This window comes from Microcaecilia unicolor, chromosome 14 (assembly GCF_901765095.1).
Source record: "Microcaecilia unicolor chromosome 14, aMicUni1.1, whole genome shotgun sequence".
NCBI classification, from domain to species: domain Eukaryota; kingdom Metazoa; phylum Chordata; class Amphibia; order Gymnophiona; family Siphonopidae; genus Microcaecilia; species Microcaecilia unicolor.
In genome coordinates, this window is record NC_044044.1 from 30,344,343 (window position 1) to 30,356,549 (window position 12,207).

The 12,207-nt window shown below is 45.0% G+C and overlaps 1 protein-coding gene across 5 annotated transcripts in view; it reads left to right on the top strand.

Moving 5' to 3' along the window:
* ACIN1 (apoptotic chromatin condensation inducer 1) overlaps positions 1-12,207 on the top strand; it is a 53,596-nt gene that overhangs the window by 33,575 nt on the left and 7,814 nt on the right. For 2 of the 5 annotated variants that reach the window (XM_030187750.1, XM_030187752.1), the window contains exon 8: positions 6,248-6,401. In XM_030187750.1, coding sequence (XP_030043610.1) covers positions 6,248-6,401 — 154 coding nt within the window. Of the gene's footprint in view, positions 1-5,577; positions 5,741-6,247; positions 6,402-12,207 lie in introns of those variants that run through there. The other 3 variants (XM_030187753.1, XM_030187754.1, XM_030187751.1) reach the window with 3 other exon arrangements.

The following is a 12,207-nucleotide window of genomic DNA, read 5'->3' on the forward strand; positions in this document are numbered from 1 at the left end:
GTGTGGACAGAGACTGCCTGGCAGACAAGATGAGCCAGATGGTTATCTGCCATCAGTAGGCAACTGTAGGCCTCTAGTATCACAGTCAGGTCTGATGTTCTGAAACAGGTTTCATTAGTACTAGAAACATAGCAAAGAAATGTACAGTACAGCAGAATATTGATACAAGTATTGAATACCCTTGTAGGTCATATACACAAGTCAAGCAATAAGGGATGCGATATAAAAGCAAACATTGTCATTTACCTGGATGTCATTGTTGACAAGGTTTCTGAGATGTTTGAACCAAACTGATTTAGCGTATAGTGATACAATAGAGCCACCCTTTAGAATATATCTGAGTCTAGATCACATACAAAATCTCTCCTAAAGGATATATGGTTTTGTTGTCACTTTCTTGAGTTTCATACAGTTAGTAGGTGGGTGATGATTTACTTTGAGGTCATGAACAAAAATATACTTAAGTAGTATTGTCATACTGGGACAGACTGAAGGTCCATCAAGCCCAGCATCATGTTTCCAACATTAGCCAATCCAGGTCACAAGTACCTGGCAAGATCCCGGAAGAGTACAATACATTTTATGCTGCTTATCCTAGAAATAAGCAGTGGATTTTCCCCGAGTCCATTTTAATAATGGACTATGGACTTTTCCTTTAGGAAGCCATCCATCCAAACCATTTTTAAACCCTGCTAAGCTAACTATTCTCTGGCAGCGAATTCCAGAGTTTAATTACATGTTGAGTGAAGAAAGATTTTCTCCGATTCGTTTAAAATTTACTATTTTGTAGTTTCATTGCGTTCCCCCTAGTCCTAGTATGTTTGGAAAGAGTAAACAAGTGATTTACACCTACCACTCATTATTTTATAAACCTATATCATATTTCCCCTCAGCTATCTTTTCTCCAAGCTGAAGAGCCCTAGCCAATTTAGCCTTTCCTCATATGATAGTTTTAGACCAAAATTGGATGAGTTCTATTTAAATTTTCATATAGTGCTGCATTTTGTAAATTAAGTTATTGTGTGATGTTACAGTTAATAGCTCTCTCATTTGGATAGGTAATACTGTAATATAGACATCAACCCTATGGAGCCTTTTCAAAACAAAACAAGGTTTCTCTAAAGAGAAAAAGGAAATCAAGAAGACTAGATTCTTTAAATCAGAGTGATGAAATCATGAAACCTTTTGGTAAGACAGACTGTCAGTTTTAATTGGAGAACTTTCAGCAGGAGAACAGACCCTTGAGCACGATAATATGGCCAGAGTCTAGGGAAGAGGCCTGAATCAAGAGACTTAAGCTGATTAGAAAGGAAACATTTATTTTCACTGGAGTGATGGGGAAGGAAGAGAGGTTAACCATCTAGTCTTTTTTTTTAGGCCTGACTGACAAAGTAACGAATCATTTATTAATTAATTAGGTTTGTGACATGCCTACTCTGGGAAAACTGAAAGGGTTGTCCATCCGAATTATCATAAAATCTATAAAACCAATACAATTCCCAATCCATACACCGCAGACCATAATCATTTATCTAAAGGCTGATACTACATTATCACACTGCACTGGGCTCAAATAATACCTTTGCCAAGCACACTGACATTCTAGTACGGTGTGTGAGAGACTTGAGGTATGGTTAAAAAATGCAGGTTTAGATTTCCAACTTTGAAGCTATAAGCATATCTCTGGTGTTTAATTTGAAACAGATATTCCACCTAGCATAAGATTACTAGGTTGATAGCACAATAATATATATAAAATTATATGAAAGAAAAATACATGACAATAAAACAAAAACATTGTACAATAAACCTAACAAGTTAGGATCACTGAATTATACAAACACAGCTTGAAATAAATGTCTTAAGCTTTGTTTGAAAATGTAAAATAGCTTTTTCTAAGTATATTCCTTAATAAAACATTTGCAGTAGACAGGGCATGGGTTTGTGTAATGGCCTTACGTGCAATATTTACCGAAGGAAGGTTTTATCGTTCGTTTTGGTTATCGGCTTGTAACAACTTACCCCAAGAAGCAATTTACAAATTATACAAAGACATTTAGGAGTTCTTTTACAAAGCTGCGCAAGCAATTCCCACATGGCAAATGAGAGGAAGGCCATAAGAAATGAATGGGCTTCCTGTCATTTGCTGAGCAGGAATCGCTAGCACAGCTTTGTAAAAGAAGTCCTTAATTTGTGAACGTTGCTTCCATTTAAGTTAAGTGCAATTGAATTTGTTCAAAACTCAGTAATGTTTAAGAAAGAAGAACCGATGAAGATTTGACGTGCTTTATGAGCAGTATTGGTTCTGAGTTATGATACATGCCATTCTGTCTTTAAAAACGTTCATATTTGTGCTATAGGTGGGATCTGTTGCATGATCAATTCCTCTGGTTCCTCATATTTGAGGACACTTAAGTAGATTTTATTGTTTCTGGGAATTTTCTTGTTTGAACAAGTAGAGGAGTGTGGTAGCCGTGTTAGTCCACTCTTAAGGTTATCAACAGAAATCAAACAAAATAAAACATGGAAAAGAAAATAAGATGATACCTTTTTTATTGGACATAACTTAATACATTTCTTGATTAGCTTTCGAAGGTTGCCCTTCGTCAGATCGGAAATAAGCAAATGTGCTAGCTGACAGTGTATATGTGAAAACATTCAAGCATTACTATGACAGTCTGACAGGGTGGGAGGATGGGGGTGGGTCGGAGGTATGCATGGGGACATCAAAGCATATCATTGATATTCTAACAGGATGGGTGTGGATAGGTGAGGGGTGGGGTGATCAACAGAGACATACAGCTTTATGGTTTATAATGGGCTAGGAACCCCAGATCCTTGTTAAGTCCTTTCTGTTGGGTGTTAAAATATTCAATCATTCTGACTTCAAAGGTCTTACGTTCTTGTATGGTTTTAAAGTTACCTTTCAGGATTGAATGATTGAATATTTTAACACCCAACAGAAAGGACTTAACAAGGACCTGGGGTTCCTAACCCATTATAAACCATAAAGCTGTATGTCTCTGTTGATCACCCCACCCCTCACCTATCCACACCCATCCTGTTAGAATATCAATGATATGCTTTGATGTCCCCATGCATACCTCCGACCCACCCCCATCCTCCCACCCTGTCAGACTGTCATAGTAATGCTTGAATGTTTTCACTTATATACACTGTCAGCTAGCACATTTGCTTATTTCCGATCTGACGAAGGGCAACCTTCGAAAGCTAATCAAGAAATGTATTAAGGTTATGTCCAATAAAAAAGGTATCATCTTGTTTTCTTTTCCATGTTTTATTTTGTTTGATTTCTATTGATAACCTTGTTTGAACAAAAACTTCACAGGCAGCTGTATTTTGCAATATTTGCAAAGGTTGAAGTAAAGTGTTAGGAAGGCCAAAGTAGTTTATGTTACAATAAGCAATATAAGATAATGTCAAAGGTTATACGACCATCCAAAAGTTCCCCAAGCATAAACATTTTTTAAGTGTACGCATCAATCTTAATTTTAGAAAGGAGACACAGATATCATTATTCATGATAAATCTGTAAAAACTTTGGAACTGGGTGGGACATGGAGTTCAAGTGTCAGTGAGATGGTTGCAAACCCTTCAGTGAGACAAAAGAAAGCGTGAAACCCACTACCGAGGGAGACAGATCCACTGCTGAGAAACCCACAGCAGAGAGGAGGAACCAGTGAAACTGACATTGAAGACAAATAAGTGACATGATGAAAGCAACTTCTATGATGTAGAGAATGACATGGGAACAGGGACCCACGGTAACCGTAGGGACGGGCACAGACTTTGTCCCCGTGTCATTTTCTACTTTGAAGTCTGTTAATGAACTGGACTGTTATTGAGTGATACAGATGACGATATTTTGATCTTTTGGAAAAATAAGCAAACATGTTGGCCACAACAAAATTTTCACGGGGGATCCTGTACGTCTGCTACCAGCACAGCTTCTAAGAGGACAAGTTGCTTGTTTTATTATTATTGTTTTCTATTTGTGATCTATAAACAGTAGTTGCACAGCATACTGTTCATTTTTACACTTTAATAAGATTTAAATATAATGGTTCAAGGCTTCTGTGGACAGAGCCCACGGGAATAGAACCTGCAGGGACGGGGACAGAGACAGGGAGCTCGAACTTGTGAGGATGGAGACAGAACCCACAGAGCAGGGATAGGGACAAACTTTGTCCTTGTGTCATTCTCTAGTATGAAGTAGAGAGCTTTCTCTATGAACTCACATAATCCATTGTATGCAACAAGAAATTTGCAGGTTCAAATTGCGAGTCTTGGTTGGAAAATAAACTATGGCAAATGGCATTTTCAAAGTTTATCACTGAAAAACAGCCACACAACAGATACTGTGAATGAAGCTTCCCACTAATGGGACAGACACCCACAACAGAGAATAGCCAACTATTGAGGGAGGAGAACAGCCAGAAACCCATAGGGGAGAGGATCAGAGGGAGAGGCACAGCAGAGAGAGGAAAAGACCCAGAATCAAATGAGAGCTGTTGCCAAGCGAGAGAAAAAAAAGGAGCTATGATTTTTACTGAGGGGTTGTGCAGAAAGCCATCCAGTAGAGCTTTGGGCAAAATTAAAACCACTTGATGTGTATGATTCAAACACACAGAACTTGCTAGTAGAACAACAGATGCAGGTGTGTGCTGGCACTTTTCATTTTTGTTCTGGTCACTAAAGAGAGGAAAAAAAAAAAACCTTGCACTAAATCCTCTTAAACCTATGTGTGTTAAAAGCCACTGTTTTCTTCTGTGCATGGTGGAGGAATACTTTATAGCCTAATTTCCATTCATTTTAATGCAGTGTGCAGCCATGTGTACAGCTCAAGTGAACTCCCTTTTTGCATTGTGTGACAGTAACATGCATGTAGGCTCACGGTAGCTTTCTGCATGGGCCCCTGAGTCCGAGAAAGAAGGTAGGAAAGCAGGATAAAGGGAGCAAGAGCTAGCAGAGGGGGGAAAAGGAGCGTAGGCATCCCCTGGAGAGATGGAGATCCAGCAATGCAGCAGGAATCAAGGTTTGGTTTAATGGTAAAATGTGGTATTGCAGAACAGCATTTGCACTCAGTAGCACATACCTGTGTAGTCCTTGCAGTTGCATCCCATTCTGTCCCCTGTTAACAAACAAACAAAAAGTGTTTAAGTGTTTGGGCTTTATTTGAAATTTTAGCAGCACAACGAAAATGCTGAGCATCTTTTACTGCAAGCTGGGTGGCCTATCTTGGCTGTATAATGTGTGTGTGTGGCGCTCGCAGGAGAGCACTGATGTAGTCTTGGGAAATCAAATGCGGATCCAGTGCATGATCCAGTCCTGGCTTTGTTGCCAGTCCTCCCCCCACCCCGGTACCTGCAGGGATTCGTAGTTCGCTTGTTGTTGTTGCCATGGCAGCTGCGTGCCGCGCGCGGCCCTGCTCTGGAAATTTCTGTGCGGCGCGTGCGTGTGGGCGGCGCGCTCCCTGTCCTCCGCAGTCCCCCTCCTCCTCCTCCCCTTGCCGTCGCGGAGGCTGCCGGGTAAGTTCCAAGATGGCCGCCCTGCATGTCTGCGGCCCAGGCTTGTTCAGTAGCAGCGGCCGCGGCGGGTGTCAGTGAGAGAGAGCGAGAGAAGGAGGCGAGGCCCGGGCTCCGGCCTGTCCCCTCGCCCTTCTTCCCCTCCCCCCCCCGGGCCTAATGGAAATGATTTCGGAAGCGGAGAACAAGGACTGGTGAGAACGGCCTCTGCCCGCCTCCTTTTGTCTGTGGCGGGAGTGACTCGCCCATTCAGAGGTTCTGAATCCGGATGCTATTCTTGGGGGGGGGGGGGGGGGAGAGGAAGGACCCCCCCCTCTCGATCCCTCCCCCGGCGTAGGAAGAGTCTGGTTGTGTAAATGGGGCCGGGTCACCTAGGCCGCTGCCTTCCCTGATTAAGAGCCTCGATGGCTCCCTTGGGCAGTGCTGAGATAAACGTGACGTAGAAACACCCTGATCCCTAGGCAGAGCCTAAAAGGGCAGGGAGCAGGTCAAGCAGAGGAGCCTGCAATTGCCTCCCTCCCACAATGCATCAGCTGGAGTAGCTGCTTTATGCTTACAACAAGGGCACCTGAGTTCAGTTCCCACTACAGCTCTTTGGTCACAAATTACTACCTGTATTTAATATGCAAACCTGCGTGCAGTGTATCAACCCCCCATCATGTACATTTCTAACCTTTACTTTTGCTTCCCCCTTGTCTTAGCAGCGTAGAGGAAGAAGTGGCTATGGACGCAGAGGAAAGCAAGCCAGAAACGGAAGGAGCCCCCGAGATCGAGTTGCAAGATACTGCAGCCTCTGAACCCAATGAGGAGAGAACCGAGGCCGCCCTTCCATCGGAGGAGGATGAGAAGAAAGAGGTAAGGTGATAACGCGCTTCCCTTAAAACTTTTTATACCAGCGCTTTTATTCCATTTCCGAATTGGAGGTATGGTGATCCCCCCTTCCCACTTAATTCTGAGCACCTGAGGGAGGGAGGCAAGTTATATTAGAAACAGGGAGTGCTGTAATAGAAGACAGTCTGCTGGAGATGGAAACTGTGAATTAACACCATTCATCCAAAGGCAGTGGGGATGGAGGAAACATGTTACATCACTTATGCTAGATAACTAGGAGTAGTTTGGTGACAGAATGAAATTTTGAAGGACCAGATATGCCAAGGATGGGGCAGAGTTTACCATCAATCATAGGATAGTGGAGGTAATGTGCTTGGGGAAGCCAGATCTATCAGGGAGACTTTGCTGGCTCTAGAGCAGGAATTTGTCACCCAGTAGTCTTTCAGGTTTTCAGGATGCCCACAATGAATATGCATGACATAGATTTACATGCGCTACCTCCGTTGTCTGCAGATTCATAGTGGGTATTCTGAAAACTTGAGGATAGGTTTGAGAACCCTTGCTCTAGACAGAATGCAGACAGCTCAGCTGGAGGTTGAAAATTGCCCCCAAAACCTTCCCCTTTGCCTCTAACTTTGATGAGTCTTGGAACGCCAGGCCCTCATCTCTGAGACAGTGGCACAGAGCCAAGCAGGAATTCCTCTGTTCATCACATGCACAAACCTAAAATTTCTGCCAGATTATGAAGCAAGGCAGATAGGTCATGGGGGACGCTACACTGAGATCCTAGTTTTATACTGAGTTCATCAATAATATTTGAAGCAGTTTGGGCCATTCCAGATCGTATTGGGAATGTCACCTGTTGGCATAGAGCAAGGAGCTTTTTGCCTATAATCAAATTAATTGAGATGGCCCAATGCTGCTGCAGAAGTTTTTTTTTAAAAAAATAGTTCCCTTCTACTTTCATTGAAATATTAAGTATTTTTCAGCTTTAGAGGGATTAACATATGGCCTTAGGGAAGCATCCCTTTATCACCTCACCCCTCTCGACACCTAAATGATGCAGGTGCCTCCCTCTTGTGGGAGAATGTGGCACTCATCTTGGCCTCTTTCTGCAAACACTGGGAAGTGCTATGCTGCCTTCTGCTGCACTAGCCACACACTGAGCGGGCCAGCAAAAGATCCCTGATGTAGCCTGGGAGTTAGGTATATAATAGATTTAGAATGGGGCTTGGGGATGTGCAAGTTCATCCCTGCCATACTTCAGAAGTATGTGGTTTTAGCTGTTTTCCTACTGAAGAGCCTCATTTTCAAGGTGTGTCCTCTGTGACTCCCAGGACAGGCCTGCACCCTTCATTGGTGACTCAATGCACTGTGCGTACAGTGCATTGCTGTAGGAGAAGACTGAGGGGTAAAATGCTCCTGAATTGATCTCTGATCACTTTACTTTAAATGAGGGGAAGTGATCTGGGCTGAGAGTCACAGACAGAAGCACGCAGGCATGATCCAAGGGGTAGGGTGGGAGTGTTTGATTACATCCATGTTTCCATCAATGTAAAGCAGATGGCTGTAACGATGTGGGGGTATCACAGTATGATAAGGTGCTTCTTCCCACTCCCATATTCCCCTTTTTCCACAAGCTGCAATTTGTGTGTGCTATTCCTCCCATGTTAGACACCTGTAAACATGCCCCAAAGGCACCATCATGCTCCAATCCCTGATGGACATCCTACTACCGTGACCCAGGGCTGCCCAATCAGAGCCGAGTTTTACTACGCAGGCCCAAGGGTGGGCATGGCAACCACCATTATCTGCTCAATGTGGAAAGAAAAAGATGCGAGCGAGAGGCAAGGGGGGGTGCCAGAACCTGCAAAGACTAGGCACCCCTCTGCACACCACAGCTACCAGTGCAATCGCATGACCAACATGAGAAGCTTAAACCTGAAAAAAAAAAAAAAAAGGACTTGGTGACAGACTGAAAGAGACCCAGCATGCTTGATTCTCCAGAGACAAAGTGGGGTCACCATGTCTAGATCCTCCATAGAGAGGATACAAGAACTTTGAATTCTCTGTTCTCGAGAGGATAAATAGTATATGCTGTTATTGAAAGATCTGAAATTTCCAGCAGAGATCTAAGGACTAATGGCTCCAGTTCCCTGAGTTCTGTACTCTGCCTTACGCTGAGGGCCCTGCTGCTTCTGCTGCCACCCATCCAGAGGAGACTGGTCAGAAATGTGGAGATGTTTTCTGCCAGCACTCTTCTCAGATTATCGACAGCTTGGCTCCTGAAATCTCAGCTTCTTCCAGAGGAGCTTCAGGGTGGAAAGAGAATGGACAGAAAGAAGTGAAGGGTCAAAACATATCCCATCCCCGGAACCAAGACTGTCTCATCTTGGTATCTTGAGGGGCAGAGGGAGTGTGAACTCAAGCTTTAGAGAAAGGAGCAGCTTGTCACTTGATGGCAGTGAAGAGTACTGTGGGAAATCAGGATGATGGACGGGAGGAAACTACATTGAGTAAGGCCTTGAAGCAGCTGGTGCATAGATTGCAATGTCTTCAGTGATCACACAGTTTTGTACCTGGGAGAGAGGGGGGGATCTGTGGAACTGACCCCCTCTGCAGTAAGTCCAGTCATCAGCAAAGACTCCTAAGGATGGTCAAGAACTGTTTTGCTTCCCAGCTGATGGCCAAATGCTCCTCCCTCCTCCAGTACCTTAGCACAGGTTGACCTGGGCAAATGCACTTCCTCTGCAGGCAAACCCCAGGTTCACCATGGACTTACCTAAACCTTTGCTCATTTCTGTCATCTTTCACCTCTAAGGACTGTAATGATTGCAACAGTTGCTACCTGGTCCTCTATAAGCTGAAATCCACAAAGGCTGGCACTGTTTCTCTTCTCTCTCCCAATGAACTGCATTTGTCCGCAGCTAAACACCGGGCTTACCGTACCACCCAGCTGAAAGTCTGGCTGGCCATGGACTGTGTGAGCTCTTGGACATTTGGGCAGCTGAGGAACAGATGCCTCTCTTGCCCTGCCTGCTGCTGGCACCAGCGTCAAACATCCTACACCACCCAGCCAGATCCCAGGCTTGCCAAGGACTGCACTGAGTGCCAATAAACACCAAATATGCCACCCAACCCAACCAAACCCCACCACACAAGCCCACCTAGCAGTGAGGGCTGTCTCTGATTGGACCAGCTGTTGGCTAGATACAGCACACACTGAGGTGCGATTGGGCGAGAGGAAGAGCCGGTGTCAGAGGGTATCCGGAACCTTTGTCATTCTTGCTCTTTCTTTTCTTTCTTTGATTTGCTTTTTTTTTTTTTTTTTTTTGGTCATTTTACTCTTTGTGCCTAGAAGTAGATGATACCCCATTCCTTCACCTGTCACTCAGCGATGTGCACATAGCCACAGCCTTACCCAGCCCTGCCTCACTCAGATGCACTCTTACCCCCCCATGCAAACCTGCACACATATCCCCTACTGCCTCTAAACACCCATTTTCATCTACCATCCTTCACCTTCTCCCCTCCTAACCCTGCGCTTGCACCCTGTCCCCCTTCCATATGTACCCCGTGCACCCCACAGACCTCACATACATGCACCACTTCAGCGGTGGGACTGAGATCTGCCCCAGAAATCCCCTCATATGCGCACACGTTGCTGCAGCCAGTAGACCAGGGCTTTTCTGCAGTGCTCCATATGTCCTGTCGCTTGATAACGTTGTGTTGGCTCAAACGTGGTTATAGAAATTGTCCGGTTAGAGGACTAAGTTGACTCTTTGCAGAGCTGCTGATGGGGAAAGCGTTAAATGGAGATGATGCTCACCTGTTACTTTACAACCGTTAGCTGGGTGTAGCACCTGCCTTGGTGCAGACAGTGCCCAATCCATGTCGCTTTATGACCATTAATTAGATGTAATGCCCACCTCAGTGCAGACAGTTTTTAGATTCACCTTTTGCAAAGGTAAAGTTGGGCTTTTAAGCAGAACTTTCGTGCAGCTAAAGTATTATTATTATTATTACTATTTGTATAGCGCTACCAGACGCACGCAGCGCTGAACACCTGACACAGAGAGACAGTCCCTGCTCGATAGAGCTTACAATCTAAAAATACAGACACAGGACAATTACACCTCACTCCTGCCCTGCAGCACCTTCTGCTGTTACAGTACTGAGGCACCCCCTCCACATGCACAGTACAGGCAAATTGTCAATCGGCTTACCTGTAACAGACTTTTTCTGTAGACAGGGGAATGCACTGATGACTTCAGGCAAGCTTTGTAGAGCTCACCTGAGCATGTACAGGTGTTCTCGCACTGAGTTCCACCCCACTACTTCTCCTCAGTGTAGCTTAACTGGTGTAACAGTCGCCAGTTTCTCTCACTCCTCCTCCTGAGCTATTCCAAAAATGTGAAGAAAAATCCATAAATAGCCTCAAAAGAGGGCCAACTCCTCATCTCATGACTAACATCACAACCCCACTGGGGCCTGCCCAGGTACCTGCAGGGTCTTCTATAACCTTTTTCCTCCCAGTTCACCAAGGATGTTTGATAACAGGAGACAGTATGATATCACAAGGCTGAAGCCAGTCTCCACCCAAGGAGGTTTTAATTCTCCCCAGTGCAGCTGCCGCTGTCTTGATAAACCCATATAATGGGCTAGGTAGATTCATGGTGTCTCCTGTTATCAAATCTCCTCGCAGTGGACCCACACACTAGTAGACCAAGCACTAACGCCACATTGGCTCCTGGTATGCATTGGAAAAAAACAAGCAGCCCAGGTCAACATGGCCACAGCTGCAGTTATAGGTTGTTTTTGTGCTCTGGCTGGAGACATGGTGTCTGATGTAACAGTGGTATCTGATGTGGCCAGTCTTTTTGCAGGTTTTTTTTTTGGGGGGGCGGGGGGGGGTCACTGTCAGGATACTGCCTCTTTAAGAGCGAAAGTTGCTGAGCTTTGCCTAAGCCAGCTATCCAGCTTAGCAGTTTTGGATGCCCTGCAGTCAACCCCAGAATGACTCACTCTGGAGGTCTGAGGAGACGGGGCAAGTGATAGTGTGCTTGTGACATGGCTGGGCTGCAGTGTCAGCTGTACCTGTCTTGGCTGATGGGCTGGTAGAGTGAGCTGTCAAGGTACAGCTGTGTTGGCCTGGGCCATTTGTTTTCCACAGTGCGCCAACAGCAGGTGGGTGTTAGCACCTGGTCTACCAGCACGTGGGGAGGACGCGTCCAGGTACCTCACTCCGTGAGTGCTAGGTCCATGCTTGTTGGAAGGGGAGCGGTCAGAGAGGAACCCACAGGAGGGGAGGCCCTGATAGGGTTGCGTTGTTCACCATAGTGAGTTGAAATGAGAAGTTAGCCCCCTTATACTTCTGCCGTCTTGATATTAGTGGTTTCGGGGGGTAAGTAGCCCAGAAGGGGAGGAATGGGAGAGAGCGCTGCATTGGAGTAGTTCAGCCAAACTGAGGAAAGAGGAGGAGGGGGGGACAGAACTCAGCGTGGGAACACTCACATGTGCCCAGGTGAGCTTTACAAAGCTTTCCTAAACTATCTGAGAACATTGCTATCAGGATGATGTCGCACATTGCGCCATGGAGAAGTTTCATCCAAATATTAGATCAAGACACTCAGTTCCCCGGAACAATAGTGTTGCAGATTTGAATGTCAAACCTTAATTAAAAGAGCAGACCTCCAAATCTGGACATCTGTGTTTGGATGTCTCAATCTGCTTAAATGCCCACCTTGTTTCTTTGAAAATGTCTGCACTGTTTTTTTCTTCACATGTATTCCACTTTTGGACAGCGGCTAGCATACAATGACTGCAGTGT